We start from the raw sequence: 17,591 nt of genomic DNA on the forward strand, positions 1-17,591 counted from the left end.
AGTGTAGATTTTCATAAGGTTTCTGACAGGAAACGTTTCCAACACAAGTGGATAAAGAAAGTGAGACATAAAGACAGTAGGGCTTTAATTGATAATGTCTTCTTTGATGAAGTTGAAAGCAAGAAAATAGCCATATATCCAGTAACAAATGCTATTTCGTATCATGATGCCTAATTTGTTAGGATATGTAAGATAGTGCCATACAATATAGATAAAATACTGGAAATCAGTTAGAATAATTAATGACTCCTCGACAAATGTTTTTGAGGGTAGCTTATGAGAGAGGGCCTGGAATGAAATTTATAATGAACTAAATGCTGACATAATATTTAACTTATTCCATGATAAATTCTTATCATTGTGTGAAAATGCTTTCCACATAAGCTAATCAGAATGTTTGTTAAAAAGTTGTTTAAAAATCAAGGAACATGCACATTATGTCAGAAACAGTAATTCCAAGAAGAGACTTTAATCCTTATGAGACATAGCAAAAAATGACACAGGACAACAGACCACCAAACATGATAATATCACTATTAATTTAAATGGATAAATAACCAGTGACTGGTAGAAGATGTGTTTAATAATCATTTCTTAAATGTGGTACAAAATATAAGGGCAAGACATTCGAGAGAATAATCAAAGCAGTATGTTCAAAAAACGACTCGCATAAAATTTAATCACATCAATGTTTCACCAACTTCTTGTGATATTAAGAAAATTACATATTTTCCCAAAAATAAAAGCTCATCTGTAACTGATGATTTACTAAAGACTTGTTCCCATATGAGTAGTGCTGTCTTTTACTCAAATATTTAAAGCGTCAGTAACTTGGGCATTTTTCAGTGAGATTGAGTACACCATTATCAAACCTGTCTCCTAGAAGGGTGATAGGAGATATGACAGTTACAGATCAGTTTCAGTACTGATTTTTGAGAAGGTCATGTATCCTAGTACAGTGTCCCATCTGCTCAACAGTAATATCCTCAGGAAATCATAGTTTGGATTTCAGAAGAGATCCTCAACTGAGACTGCCATTTATACATTTACCCACCAAATTTCAAAAGCACTGGTAACAAAACAGCACCAGTTGGTATTTTCTGGGACCTATCTAAGGCGTTTGACTGTGTAAGTCATAATATTCTCCTGAATAAACAAAGGTTTTTGTGAAATTGGTGGTATAGCTAGCCAATGGATAATATCATATGTAAATAAAAGAAATCAGAAAGTTGCGTTTAATAATTCAAGTCGTGTGAGCAGGGAATATTGTTCTTACTATGGAAAAATAACTTATGGGGTTCCATAAAGCTGTATCTTATATCCACTATTGTTTCTCATGTATGTAAACGATCTTCCGTCTAATATACAATAAGCAGAATTAGTTCTTTTTGTGGCTGGCACTGGCATCATAATTAATCCAAACACACATATGGCAACGGAAGAAATGTTCAATAATGCTCTTACAAGTATATTGAGTTGTTTGCTACTAATAGTCTCACTTTGAATTTTGAAAAGACACAACATATTCAGTTCTGCACATCTGGAGGTACTACAACAGTGATAAGCATAACCCATGGTAAGGAGGAAATAACAACTAGAGTGGAAACTTCAAAAATTTTAAGGTGTCCATATTGATGAGAATATGAACTGGAAGCAACACATTTTGCAACTCCCAGTACAACTTCTTTCAGCCACATTTTCACTTTGAATAATTGCAAGTTTTGGGGAGAGAGATATCAGTAAGTTGGCATATTTTTCATATTTTCATTCAATGTCATATGGAACCAAGTTCTGATGTAACTCATCTGTATGGAAAAAAGTCTTCACCATCCAGAAACGTGTTTATTATGTGGTGTTCATCCACAATTATCTGACATCAGTTTAAGGAATTATACATTTTGACTACTGCTACTACACAATACACTTATTCCCTCATGAAGTTTGTTGTAAATAATCTAGAGCAGTTCAAAATGCTGTACAGAATTACAGTACCAGAAGAAGAAGAAGAAGAAGAAGAAGAAGAAGAAGTAACATTCATTACTCCGCATTAAGGTCATCCGTAGAACAAAAAGGTGTGCTCCATACTGCAACCAAAATTTCTGATCATTTACCAGTGATAGAAAATTTCTGACTGACAGAAAAGTTAAATTTGAAAAAAACTGAAAGAATTTTTACTTGACAACTCCTTCTGTTCCTTGGAGAACTTCTATAGAGTAACTAACTCACATATACATAAAAAAGAAAAACTTTGTAAATGATAAGCATGTAGCCATATTTGTAAATGAATGTGTTTGTAAATCTAAAATGACTCATTCCACATCATTACAAGTAATCTTACAAATGATCTATAGAGCATGAAACTAGCTAGTGAATATTACCTGCCTCTTGCAACTGAGTGTTTATTTTGTATGTGACCAAACACTATTTGTTTGTTCATAGAGGACATCATCAGTGGTCTATAAAATAAATGATAATTACTTAATTATACACATCTTGTTAAGAGACATGCAGTGTTTCCAGGCAAAACATTTTGGTTGTCTTACTATAATTATGGTAAGAATTTGGATGGTTTGTTTTAATAATCACACAGTATGTATCACGTTTGTACTAAAATTACAATTTGGTTTAGTGAAAAAGATCTCACTTCATCGTATACTGGAAATATCTGGTGAAGCTACAATGTGTTAATTCCTATAATAAGATTTACTCCCATATCTTTGTGTTAGGTGTGTACAACAAAAGAAAACCTAATGAAATATACACTGAGGAAGGAAAAAAAAATTGCAGCTCCAAGAAGGAGTTGTGCAACATAAACGAAAGTTGATAGGCATGTTTCTACATCCGAAAGATGATTTCTGTTCAGATTTTGCACCAGTTGCTCGAGAGTGGCACTAGTAGCGCCACTGTGGGGATATAATTGTCGTGAGTGTTAGTTGTTATTGAGATTGGACATGGTGAGTTGTTGCTAGTCAAGAATGCCTTTAAGGTGACAAAGACACCATTACCAACACCTCACTGAGTTTGAACCTGTGACATTGCAGAGAGACTTGGCAAATGAAACCACTGTACATGACTGATGGGGGCAGTGGTCACGAGAATGTTCAGTCATAAGATTATCGGGTTATGGTCGGCCACATAGCACTACCAAGAAGGAAAACCATCATGTTTGGCATACGGCTGTGGCACATCATACTGCATCTACAGAAGTAATTTGAGCAGCACTTGGCACCACAGTGACACAACAGACTGTTATTAATCAATTACTTCAAGAACAGCTCCAAGCCAGACACTCTGTAGAATGCATTCCACTGACCCCAAACCACTCAAATTTGGGCATATTGTTGATACTCGTATAGTAGGTGCATCCATAACCAAGTGAGCAACAGTGTTTGGTCTTTCAAGAGGCACCTTATCGAAGATTTATACCATGTACAGGGAAAGTGGAAAAATGTCATCCACTAAGTCACAATGCAGATGAAAGTGAGTCCAGTGACTGTGACAGAAGATCATTGAAGAGGATTGTGACAAAAAAAATAAGAGAACTGAATGTTCACAAATCCTGCAGCTCTAAAACAACACAAAGGGAGCTTCATAAGCAGGAACTGCAGGACGAGCTGTGATTCCAGAACAACTTGTCAGTCATGCTAATGCCCATAACAGGAAAACATGGTGCCAAAGCTGTAAAACGGGGCTATTGAACAATGGAAGAATGTCATTTCGTTGGATGACTTTTGTTTTATACTGTTTCTAACTTCTGGCTGGCTTCATTTCCCAAGAGTGAATCATGGTGGGGATTCTGTGATTATTTTGGCAGCCATATTGTGGTATTCCAAGTATCTCCCCTGGCCACCACAATCACCAGATCTCAGTATTATTGAGATTTTGTGATCTGCTTTGGAGAGAAAGGTTCATGATCACTATCCACCGCCATCATTGTTACTTGAACTTCCCACTATTTTGCATGAAGAATTGAATAAGATACCCTTGCAAAACCATACAGTACCTGTATTTATCCATTACAAGATGACTGAAAACTGTTTTGAATGCCAGTGTTTTTTCCTGCACCATATTAGACAACATAATTTGTTTTACTGTGGTGTTTTCATATTTTTGTCCATCCCTTTTACATATGTGTTTTAAAATATTCTCATTCTTGAAGATGATTAACAAATCCGTAACCTGATTGAGCAGTCATCATTAATTTTGTGTGCTGTCCATCAATTACAAGCTTCAGAAATGATTATAATGCTTTTGTCAAGCAATGAGTCAATTTGTTAGTGCTATTTGTAATTGCTTTAATTGGATGTTTTATCATACATTGATATTTGTGTATTTTCTTCTAACAGAGAAGAAGTTGAAGATGTATTATCTCGAATCCGCAAAGAAAAAGGTCACTTATCTGGATTGCGTGTGTCTGATATATGCACCCTGCTTGAGAAGGAATTAGACAAATCGTCCAAAAAACGTGAAACAGGTAAATGAAATTCTATATATATTTACCATAAAAAATAAACAAACCTAATGCATTAGTTATAACTGTTCCTACTAGAAAGACACACACTAATTGCAGATACAAAAGTTATAACATTCATCTATTTCATAATGTTTGGTACCATGATTGTACATGGAAAAGACCCAAGATCTTGTGCCATGGGTTTCGCACCAGGATGGAATTAGATCTCCATCTACATACCTAGTCCATGAGCCATCATATGGTGTGTGGTGGAGGGAAACTTGCGTCATTACTGATGATTCCATTTTCTGTTTCACTCACAAACAGACTGAGGGAAAAAGAACTGAATATGCTTCCATACAAGCCTTAATTTTTCTAATGCATCTTTTCGGTCTTTATGCGAAATATACAGTATTGGCAACAGAAACATTCTGCAGTTGCCGCAAATGCTAGCTCTCTAAATTTTCTCTGTAGTGTGATGTGATGATGTATTCTGTGCTGGTGGTCTGGCCAAAAAGAAAATATTTCTCAATAGTCGTTCACAATAAGAATGTTGTCCTTACTCAAAAGATTCTGAATTTTCATGAAGCATCTCCATAATACTCGCATGTTGATCAAGTCTGCTGGATACAAAACTAGTGGAACACCTCTGAATTGCATCAAAGTGTTCCTTTAATCTGACCTGGTGGTGGAGCTTGCAAATACTCTTGCAGTACTCAAGTATGGGTTGCACTAGACCTCAGGTACAGAGGAGCTGCATTTTCCTAGAATTATCCCAATAAACCAGATCCAATCCTTTGGCTACCCTACTACCAACGTTGCATGCTCATTCCATTTCATATTGCTTTGTTGTGTTACGCCTACATATTTGCAGCAGCATTGGCAGAAGCTTCCAGATTGCTACTCACACAGTCCTTGGGCACTCCTGATGATACTGTCATTTCTGAACCCTCGCTGTCAAAGACAATATATTGTTTTACTTACGAAGTCTTTGAGCCACTTACCAATCTGAGAGCACATCAGACATATCAGGTGCGAATGGAATCCCAGTTTGGTTTTACAAAGAGTACGCTAAGGCATTGGCCCCTTAGCTTGCTTTTATTGCAAATTTTCACCCAGTACAAAGTCCCAAGCAAGTGGCAAAGAGTGCAGGTGACTTCTATATATAAGAAGGGATCTGCAGAATCGCAGGCTAATATCCTTAATTTCAGTTTGCTGCAGAATTCGAGTATAATAAATTACCTTGAAACCAAAAAGCACGTGTCCACGAATCAGTATGGTTTTAGAAAGCATCTCTCATGTGAAACTCAGCTTGCCATATTCTCACATGATATATGGCAAACTAAGAATGAAGGACAACAGGCAGTTCTATATTTCTGAAAAGCATTTAACATGGTACCCCATTACAGACTGTTAATGAAGGTAAGAGCCATACGGAATAAGTTCCCAGGTATGGGAGTGACTCAAAGACTTCTTTAGTAAGAGAACCCAGTATGTTGTTCTCAATGGCAGGTGCTGATCAGAGACAAGGGGGTTGTCAAAGTGCCCCAGGGAATTGTGATAGGACCGCCATTTTCTATACATACGATAGGAAGAATGGGCAGCACTCTGTGATTGATTGCTGATGGTGCTATGGTGTACAGGAAAGTGATGAAGATGAATAACTGTAGGAGGATAGAAGATGACTTAGACAAAATTTCTAGTTGGTGTGATAAATGGAAGCTAGCTCTAAATGTAGAAGAAATGTCAGTTAATGCAGATGACTAGGAAAAACCAACCCTTAATATTAGGATACACCATTTTGTAGTGTCCTGCTTGGCACAGTCACATTTAAATATCTGTGTGTAACATTGCAAAGTGATACGAAATGGAAAAGGCATGTGAGGATTGTGGTATAGAAGGTCAGTGTCGCCCTAACCGCCGTCTGCTTCACGTCTGCTGTGCAGCGAGCTACCTTAATTTAAGTATTATCTGTATTTTTCTTACTTGTCACTTCTTCTTCTGCGTGTTTTTGCTTTTAGGAAGCTTTAATAGTAGAGTGCTATTAAGTGTTCCATAGATCTCGTGTGTGTTTCGAATACAGTCAGAGAGTCCCTTTAGTCAGCCATAGTGCTCGTAGTGCTAGTGTTTGTTTTCAATACCGTCCAGAGACAGGTAGTGCTATTTTCCTTGTTTCTACAAGAAGTGGTTAGCAATCACAGTTTAGTCAATAATCAACCGCCTTTAGTGAATTAGCAGTCTAGTTAAAAGCTGATTAACACTCTATAGTAAATTGATTTCTTAGGATGGCTAGGATGTGTGGCTGCTGTGTACGGACGCAGGAGGAGCTGGCCACTCTTCGCGAACAGCTGAGCGTGTTGATGGCCGCGGTCAGCCGTCTTCAGGCTGCTGCCTCGGAGTGTAGCGGCAGTGGGGAGTCTGGTGCGTCGCATGGTGCACCCCAGGTGTTAGATGCTTCACCCACTGTCCCTGCTGTCGAGACATCTTCGCGGGTACCGGGCGCGGTTGGGCCACCCTCTCCCCAAGGGGAGTGGCGGGTTCAGCGGCGTTCGCGGCGCACGAGGCGGAGGGTCAAAGTGGAGGCTGGCCGTGTGGCATCGCCCGCTCTGCCTGTGAGTGGACATGTGGCTGCTCCTTCAGCAAGGTCCGAGCAGGCACACGGGGGGAGGGGTTTATTAGTTATTGGGAGCTCCAACGTTAGGCGGGTGATGGAGCCCCTTAGGGAAATAGCGGAAAGGTCGGGGAAGAAGGCCAGTGTTCACTCTGTCTGCTTGCCGGGGGGTCTCATCCGAGATGTGGAAGAGGCCCTACCGGCGGCGATAGAGAGCACTGGGTGCACCCGACTGCAAATTGTTGCTCATGTCGGCACCAATGACTCTTGCCGTCTGGGTTCAGAGGTCATCCTCAGTTCGTACAGGCGGTTGGCGGAGTTGGTGAAGGTGGAAAGCCTCGCTCGCGGGGTGGAATCAGAGCTAACTATTTGTAGTATCGTTCCGAGAACCGATCGCGGTCCTCTGGTTTGGAGCCGAGTGGAAGGCTTAAACCAGAGGCTCAGACGATTCTGCGGAGAGCTGGGGTGCAAATTTCTCGACCTCCGCTATCGGGTGGAGAAATGTAGGGTCCCCCTGAATAGGTCAGGCGTGCACTACACGCCGGAAGCGGCTACGAGGGTAGCGGAGTACGTGTGGAGTGCACATGGGGTTTTTTTAGGTTAGAGAATTCCCTCCCTAGGCCCGACAAGACGCCTCCTGAGACGCGGCAAGGCAGGAGTAGGCAAAATGCAACAAGGAATAACAATATTAATGTGCTAATAGTAAACTGCAGAAGCGTCTATAGAAAGGTCCCAGAACTGCTCTCATTAATAAACGGTCACAACGCCCATATAGTACTAGGAACAGAAAGTTGGCTGAAACCAGACGTAAACAGTAATGAAATCCTAAACTCTGATTGGAATGTATACCGCAGAGATAGGCTGGACAGTGAAGGGGAGGCGTGTTTATAGCGATAAGAAGTGCAATAGTATCGAAGGAAATTGACGGAGATTCGAATTGTGAAATGATTTGGGTGAAGGTCACGGTTAAAGCAGGCTCAGACATGGTAATTGGATGTCTCTATAGGCCCCCGGGCTCAGCAGCTGTTGTGGCTCAGCACCTGAAGAATAATTTGGAAAATATTTCGAGTAGATTTCCCCACCATGTTATAGTTCTGGGTGGAGATTTTAATTTGCCGGATATAGACTGGGAGACTCAAACGTTCATAACGGGTGGCAGGGACAAAGAATCCAGTGAAATATTTTTAAGTGCTTTATCTGAAAACTACCTTGAGCAGTTAAACAGAAAACCGACTCGTGGCGATAATATATTAGACCTTCTGGTGACAAACAGACCCGAACTATTTGAATCAGTTAATGCAGAACAGGGAATCAGCGATCATAAAGCGGTTACTGCGTCGATGATTTCAGCCGTAAATAGAAATATTAAAAAAGGTAGGAAGATTTTTCTGTTTAGCAAAAGTGACAAAAAGCAGATTACAGAGTACCTGACGGCTCAACACAAAAGTTTTGTCTCAAGTGCAGATAGTGTTGAGGATCAGTGGACAAAGTTCAAAACCATGGTACAATATGCGTTAGATGAGTATGTGCCAAGCAAGATCGTAAGAGATGGAAAAGAGCCACCGTGGTACAACAACCGAGTTAGAAAACTGCTGCGGAAGCAAAGGGAACTTCACAGCAAACATAAACATAGCCAAAGCCTTGCAGACAAACAAAAATTACGCGAAGCGAAATGTAGTGTGAGGAGGGCTATGCGAGAGGCTTTCAATGAATTCGAAAGTAACGTTCTATGTACTGACTTGGCAGAAAATCCTAAGAAATTTTGGTCCTATGTCAAAGCGGTAGGTGGATCAAAACAAAATGTCCAGACACTCTGTGACCAAAATGGTACTGAAACAGAGGATGACAGACTAAAGGCCGAATTACTAAATGTCTTCTTCCAAAGCTGTTTCACAGAGGAAGACTGCACTGTGCTTCCTTCTCTAGATTGTCGCACAGTTGACAAAATGGTAGATATCGAAGTAGACGACAGAGGGATAGAGAAACAATTAAAATCGCTCAAAAGAGGAAAGGCCGCTGGTCCTGATGGGATACCAGTTCGATTTTACACAGAGTACGCGAAGGAACTTGCCCCCCTTCTTGCAGCGGTGTACCGTAGGTCTCTAGAAGAGCGAAGCGTTCCAAAGGATTGGAAAAGGGCACAGGTCATCCCCGTTCTCAAGAAGGGACGTCGAACAGATGTGCAGAACTATAGACCTATATCTCTAACGTCGATCAGTTGTAGAATTTTGGAACACGTATTATGTTCGAGTATAATGTCTTTTCTGGAGACTAGAAATCTACTCTGTAGGAATCAGCATGGGTTTCGAAAAAGACGATCGTGTGAAACCCAGCTCGCGCTATTCGTCCACGAGACTCAGAGGGCCTTAGACACGGGTTCACAGGTAGATGCCGTGTTTCTTGACTTCCGCAAGGCGTTTGACACAGTTCCCCATAGTCGTTTAATGAACAAAGTAAGAGCATACGGACTATCAGATCAATTGTGTGATTGGATTGAGGAGTTCCTAGATAACAGAACGCAGCACGTCATTCTCAATGGAGAGAAGTCTTCCGAAGTAAGAGTGATTTCAGGTGTGCCGCAGGGGAGTGTCATAGGACCGTTGCTATTCACAATATACATAAATGACCTGGTGGATGACATCGGAAGTTCACTGAGGCTTTTTGCAGATGATGCTGTGGTGTATCGAGAGGTTGCAACAATGGAAAATTGTACTGAAATGCAGGAGGATCTGCAGCGAATTGACGCATGGTGCACGGAATGGCAATTGAATCTCAATGTAGCGAAGTGTAATGTGATGCGAATACATAGAAAGATAGGTCCCTTATCATTTAGCTACAAAATAGCAGGTCAGCAACTGGAAGCAGTTAATTCCATAAATTATCTGGGAGTACGCATTAGGAGTGATTTAAAATGGAATGATCATATAAAGTTGATCGTCGGTAAAGCAGATGCCAGACTGAGATTCATTGGAAGAATCCTAAGGAAATGCAATCCGACAACAAAGGAAGTAGGTTACAGTACGCTTGTTCGCCCAATGCTTGAATACTGCTCAGCAGTGTGGGATCCGCACCAGGTAGGGTTGATAGAAGAGATAGAGAAGATCCAACGGAGAGCAGCGCGCTTCGTTACAGGATCATTTAGTAATTGCGAAAGCGTTACGGAGATGATAGATAAACTCCAGTGGAAGACTCTGCAGGAGAGACGCTCAGTAGCTCGGTACGGGCTTTTGTTGAAGTTTCGAGAACATACCTTCACCGAAGAGTCAAGCAGTATATTGCTCCCTCCTATGTATATCTCGCGAAGAGACCATGAGGATAAAATCAGAGAGATTAGAGCCCACACAGAAGCATACCGACAATCCTTCTTTCCACGTACAATACGAGACTGGAATAGAAGGGAGAACCGATAGAGGTACTCAGGGTACCCTCCACCACACACCGTCAGGTGGCTTGCGGAGTACGGATGTAGATGTAGATGTAGATGTAGAAATGGTCGACTTTGGTACAATGGGAGAATTTTAGGAAAGTGTGGTACATTTGTAAAGGAGACCATGTATGGGATGCCAGTGTGACCTATTCTTGAGTACTACTAGAGTGTTTTGGATCTGTGCCAGGTGAGAGTAAAGGAAGACATTAAAGCAATTCATAGGCAGGCTGCTGCATTTGTTAGCAGTAGGTTTGAGCAACTCACAAGCGCCACAGAAATGCTTCGGGAACTCAAATAAGAATTCCTGGGGGAAGATTTTAAGACAAACTTTGTGTTATGGTTGACGCACTTAACGTATTTTATGAATAATTCACTCAATCCATGGTAATATGAAGTGCTGCACCATAGGTCATGGTGAATGGCTGAGAATATGTTTTTCAGTTCTTCAGAACTTTTGTGTGATTCTGGCTCTATTTTTGCTACATAGTTTAGGGTTTGATGAAGTCTACATAACTCAGATTCTCAGATGTTGCATTACATGAGAGTGTTTATGATGGCTACATGTGTTTTGAAAACCATATACATAGTCAGCTGAGAACGGTGAGCTTCCACTGACCAGTGGGTGACAAATTGGCGTGATTAATCAAGCAAGCATGCCTGTTCTAAAATCATTGTCCTGCTTTTCTTTTCACTCACCAATAGAACTGTACTTGGTGAAGCATCAGTGGGCAGTGGAAATGGATTTGGGATATGCACGTTGATGGACTTAGTGATATTGGGTGTGCACTATATCACTGTCCTCACTTGTGTGTGGAATCATTTCCCATAGTCAAAAAAAGAGAGGAATAATGAATATGTACATCAGGATATATAACAAACTTACTAAAGAAAGCAGGTGTTGAGCACCCCTGTGGCACAAATTCATGATGAATTAATCCTTCAAAGAAAACTATCAGCATGGCTTTGACATTTGTCCAGACAAACACTATCAAGGACTATACTAAATATGCTTTTGGACAAAGCCCTTTTACTTCAGAATTCCCTCAAACACACACACATTTTTATTATCTTTTTGAAGGTTGTCTCATGACATATGACCAAAGAAGAGGAACAATAGACTACATTAAAATGTACCACCCATTCACAGTGTACTAAGTGATGTGAATGTCCATGAATATAGCACTATGCTCATTCAGTGAGAGAACTCACTGCCCTGGTTCACGTATTTTAACAATTTTAGAATATTATTTCGTGTCAAGTGTCACACGTAAGTTGCTAGGTATGTTTTAACATTTTGAGCACAGAGCCAATTTTACTGGACATCCTGTTGAGGCAGTAGATTCACAAGCATGCAGCCCCTTGTCATGAGTTTATTGAAATAGTATAAACAGGTGCATAATGGTGCACACTGTAACACCTGTGTGCTAGATGGCAACTATTGTGTGGCCATTGGATAGGTGGCCAGCAACCCATCCAACGGCCACACAATACTTGACACCTAGCACACAGGCCTTACCATGGAAAAAATTCGCTCAGCAACTACCACCGATCTGGTTAGTAAACAGAGTGTAAGTACATCACTTGAGGGTTGTTGAGTTGGAGTATAAACATTGCTTTGTAATGAGATTGCCATCATCTGAAAGGGAGAATGTGTGTGTGTGTGTGTGTGTGTGTGTGTGTGTGTGTGTGTGTGTGTGTGTGTGTTCAAAAAGTGATCGAAGTGCATGGTTTGATCCTCAAGGCAACCAGCTAAAATTGTGCATTTAACAAGTTCCTGTGTTGCCAAAGTGAGTGAGTGAAAATGTGCAAAAGCTTAACAAAGTTGAAGATTTTTATGGACTTTTTGTAGAAGATGAAATAGGTGAACACATCAGTGCACAAATATTTATGCTATACAAACAATGATGGTTTCTGAACATTTAAATCAGTGATTAGCAGCAATTGAGGATGAATTAAAGCAGTTGTTTCGATGATTTTGTGGATTTAACTGGTAAAATGTATATTGATATTGGTCTCAGGATACACCGTTTGAGTAAACACTCCCACAAAAGATAATGAATGGATATCATTTGGAAGTTCTTTTGAGAATGCTCCATTTGGCAGAGACAATACAAAAGTGGATGTCTTAGATCGTCTCTCAAAAGTTAACTCATCATCGACAAACTGAACAAAAATTTTAGAAAAATATTATGAGCCTGCCGAAATACTGTGTATGACAAGTCTCTTAATTGCATTTAGGTGACATTTGAAACAAAAGACACACAAGCATGGTATCAAAATATTGAAATTGTGCTGCAGTAGTGGATACTTTCATCATAGTTTTCAAATTTTTAATTGTGCAGTACTTGTTAAATAAAATACCACAACAACAAATGCTGTGATGAACTTGTGTCAAAATATATTCAGTAAGGCCATATATTACATACCAATAATTGGTACACCGGTGTAGATTCGGCAAGCAAACTTACAACAAAGAATCTGTGTGTGGTCAATAACCCTTCAAGAAAATCACAAAGAAATTGTATCGACCAAATTGAAATCTGGGAAAGTGATTGCAAAAGAGAATAGTGAAGAAATTAAAGGCCTGAAATGGGAAATCTGACAGCCAAAAGAGGGGTTTATCAAAAACCAAAAATTGTGCTGAATATAAAAAGGAAAAAAAAGCTGTTGGCCTATCCAATCAGATGAGTGCATGTAGTAGTATAGAAAGTTAGTATTTGATCTTCTTCTTCTTCTTCTTCTTCTTCTTTTCTTTTTTTTTTCCTTCACTTATATGAATGTGTTGTATTTCAAGATGTGATGGGATGGAAAATGTCAATCACAATATTTTGGAAACAGTTGACAGACGTACTCACATGGCATTCATATGAAGAAACTCCAAACAGTGTCAGTACAAGAAAAAGCAAAGGAAAGAAAGGTGCATGAGATGTATACATATTGTTCTGAATGTTACAAGACAGAAACAAAAACATTCAGATACATTGCAGCTTGAAAATTAATCAAACAGGCAGTTACCTTTTGTGATATGCGCAAATGTTGGGCCCATCTTCGTACTGAATATTTTAATAAGCTTCATTAAAATTAAAACATTTGTTTTTTTAATCTTGATACTCCATTCCCATGCACTAATTTCCTCCAAACAAAAAGTGCACTGACAGTCCCCATACACTGTCTGTGTCCAAGCTAAAAGTATCTGTCATGCCCAGGGGAACAACAGCACTCAAATTTAGGGTCTACTGTTGGTCCCATGGAATTGACAGTGTGCTTAACATGTTAATTCATGCAAACATTTTAATTTAATATAGTTAGCTATGACTGAATTAGTCAGAATGGAAAAGAATAGTTGATATTTTAACTAGATTATATTTTATCAGTGTTTCTATTTGAGAATTTTTAACTGTATTTATTTCTTAACATACTATAATATTCAGATTGTCACACATGACCAAATTTTGTATTTTCATGTTTTTAGATTTTTAAATAGTTTCACACTAGTATCTGTATATTTACCATTGGAGCACACACAGTAGCTAGAGAAATTAAAAGTGACTCAATCGGCAGCTTTTATGTCTCTGTAGGTGTTAGGAGCCATGCTGTCTGCAGAATTTTTCCCAACTCTTGAAGGATGTGGGATATTATTACGTAATTGTGAAAGTGCGCTCCTAAAAGAAGTTTCTTAATTTTTTTTGTTATCAAGTACCTTTACTTAAAAAACTGCTGTGAACACATTTTACACAGGACCTATGGGCATGGAGAAATTTGGTGGTTCAGCATGGGGTGATGTGAAAGAGTCTGTGGCATGGTCAAAACCACAAGAAAATGAAGTAGATGACTGTGTCATCTGCATGGATCCTCTTTCTGATGGTTTGGAAACATTGTCATGCAATCATGACTTTCATAAGAAGGTATGTCATTAATTGCTTGGTATCATATTATTATAAGAAAATAAAACTGTGTTATGCAGACGATGAGCATGTATTTGCCAACTGTCGAATAGAAAAAAACTGGAGCAGATTTGAAGAAATCAAATGAATGTATGTCAAATCCACAGCTATCAGTAGAAGCAGGCAGATCGTAATGTAAAAAAGGGAAGGTTGGATATCTAGCTACAATAGAGAGAAATAGTTACCCTCCCCAGATCACATGAAACTCTATCTGTAGGGAAGTAATGATGTGGTGTACCAGCTGACATCATATTCCAGAGTATTAATAATGAGCTGCATGCACTTAATAGATGCAAGATAACATGTTAAAATTTGAAACAGTTGCACTATTGACAGAATGTAAGGTACAAGTTTGTAGGGTAAGAAGAGAAGCTAAGAAAAACGAAAATTATTAATAATTTTAAGTTCAACTTCACTGCTAACATGTAGCATGTCTATGCATTTTTTGTTTCATTTTCAAAATTAGTTCTCAGTTTATTTAGCGCAGGGTTTGTTTCACTTCACAAGTTGATTGTTCAAGAGTAAAGTTATATTATTGTGTTTTGTATCCATCACATGCTGTGGAGTTGATGCAAATCGTTCTGTACGTATAAACATGGATTTTTACATGTATATGTCTTATTTACATGAGCTTATGACTTGGTGGATGTGTGAATGACAGAGAACGTACACAGAGTTTTGGAGTTCAATCTTCAGTTGGTCCTGGAATATTTATCTGCCACACATCCTGTCTTTCACTCTGGCAATGAGCTGTTAAATGTAAAGAAAGCCAAATATGTCACGTGGTTCAGAGGCTACTGTATGTTAAACTGTTGTGCCCTCCACTCTCTCTCTCTCTCTCTCTCTCTCTCTCTCTCTCTCTCTCTCTCTCTGCCTCCACCCCCTTTCCCCTGTAACTATTAGAGTGAGTCACTTTAAAGATTATATCAGATTTACTTTTCATTACAACAGATCCACAGTGAGGAGATCTTCCAGGGTGTAGAACATTCCAGCAAACAAGAATACACAATAAATATTTTCAAAAAAAAACATATGCTAATGTACCTTCCTTAGATCACAAGTGAAATGATCCTCATAGGCATGGAATAACTCAAAAAGTACTGAACATATTTTCATTTAAAAGGCAATAGCAAAGTCGTCACAAATTATATAAATGTCCAATACACTGAGGTGCATGTGATAATTCTCAGGCTATTGTAGCCACGCATCATCAGATAACAAAATCATTGTACAACATTAATTTACAATGATCACATTACTGCAGTGAATTTGTACAGAAGTAAGATGTATGTAATATTCACATTGTTTTTTTTTTTTTATTAGTAAAATATACACATTAGTTGGTGCTGCTAAGAGATGCACCAGTGGAGTAAAAAGAGATGCCCATCAATAAATCCTTCAGGCTCTTCTTAAATTGAACTTCACTACTAAAACTTTTCATGGCTGCTGGCAAGTTATTGAAAGTAACTGACTTCAAATCCTTGTGAAGATTTGTATTGACCTGAACATGACAGTTGGTTTGCATAAAAACTTCTGTTCGCCAACTAGAAAAGATTTTCAGCAAGAAGTGAATTTCTTCTGAGAATTTGACCAACTGTGTTACTTCATATTTGGCAGTAACTGTGAGACACATAATTTAAAATGCTTCCTAACCCAAAATGGAAAAGGCATACACACTACAATGGATATATACAGATTAAATAATGCAGTTAACAACTACAAAGAAGCAACAGGGTTACAATAATGTTTATTGAACTCATAGTAGATTTGACATTGTCTGTTGGAAGAATAACCTATGGAAGACCAAAGATGACTCTATTGAACACTTAATAACACATCTATAAGACATTGTCTAAAATAATGACAACTTTCAATGGGAAAGATTGCTACTCACCACATAGAAGAGATGTCGAGCGAAGACGGGCACAATAAAAAAGAGATGCTTGATATTATCAGGAGTCAGAGTGAAATGAAACATTGGAAATTCCAGGTAGCAATATCAACAGTGTAGCATCTGAGATGCTGGAGTCAGTGGTCATATGTGCATGAGGTATGTATGAGTGGTGTGTGTGTGTGTGTGTGTGTGTGTGTGTGTGTGTGTGTGTGTTTTACTGATGAACGCTGTGGCCAATAGCTTTATGTAAGTGTCTTTGAACATTGACTGTCTGCAACTAAACATGTCTTCTATATGTTAAGTAGCAATCTGTCTTTTCCTACATTGTTAGCTATCAGAGTAAGTCATTCATCAAATGGAGAACACACACACACACACACACACACACACACACACACACACACACACACACACACCCATGGCCACGGTTGTCTCTGAGTGCTAAGGCAGTTGGGCCTTGTGTCCCAGAGACTTCAAAATCACAGTTTCCTTCTTCAGGGACTAAAAAAGAATTGGATAGGAGAAGTTAGGCAAGAATGCATGTCATTCAAAACCCAGGCTAAGAGGACACTAATTGTATGAGGAGGAAGAAAGGAAAAAAATTGGAACTTGCAGCCATCATATCTTTGGCCCTCTCCTAACCAAATCAAATCATGTTTCTGTACTGTCTACTATGTTTGTTGTGTAACTTATTACAAACAACTGCTAAAGGGTACTGTCAAGATACGGCATTACAAGTGTTTTAAAATTTGTCATTTGTTATTGTTAAAAGAATGGTGGCTCAAAAATTGGTATAGTAGTTCTTTACACTGACAATTTAAAGAAAAAGTGTTTTGTAAAAAAGCTGTAATTCCACATGAAGGTTTTTCCATAGGTGGTTTTCATAAAGGCTTAATCCAATAACAGTGCCTTGAATGACTTTGTTCAACTGTTTATAATCAGTTGCTTTTAATAGTTCATCATGACAATGCAAGATATCATACAGCACAGTGAACAATTGTTTATTTGACTAAAAAGAACATCGAATTATGTTCAATTGCCTGTATTAATCTGACTTATAGCCCAATGAGTTCTTTTTCTTTCGTTATGCCACACAAAAAGGGTAGTGACAGCGATATTTGTCACATTCAGAACCTGTAGAGTCCTTCGAAAAGCATGTTTTTGAGGTACCACAATCAAAATGGATAAACTTTTCAGAATTGTTTCAAACGCACTCAACCTCTACAAAAAAAAATAAGGCTCTTAGTCCCTAGTTTTGTAAA

The 17,591-nt window shown here is 38.9% G+C and overlaps 1 protein-coding gene across 9 annotated transcripts in view; it reads left to right on the plus strand.

Moving 5' to 3' along the window:
- Nucleotides 1–17,591, plus strand: part of LOC126362397 (uncharacterized) — a 335,074-nt gene that overhangs the window by 309,690 nt on the left and 7,793 nt on the right. For all 9 annotated transcript variants that reach the window (XM_050007876.1, XM_050007883.1, XM_050007882.1 and 6 more), the window contains 2 exons: nt 4,347–4,474; nt 14,230–14,396. In XM_050007876.1, the coding sequence (XP_049863833.1) occupies nt 4,347–4,474; nt 14,230–14,396 (295 nt within the window). The remainder of the gene's footprint in view (nt 1–4,346; nt 4,475–14,229; nt 14,397–17,591) is intronic.

This window comes from Schistocerca gregaria, chromosome 1, assembly GCF_023897955.1.
Source record: "Schistocerca gregaria isolate iqSchGreg1 chromosome 1, iqSchGreg1.2, whole genome shotgun sequence".
Lineage (NCBI taxonomy): Eukaryota > Metazoa > Arthropoda > Insecta > Orthoptera > Acrididae > Schistocerca > Schistocerca gregaria.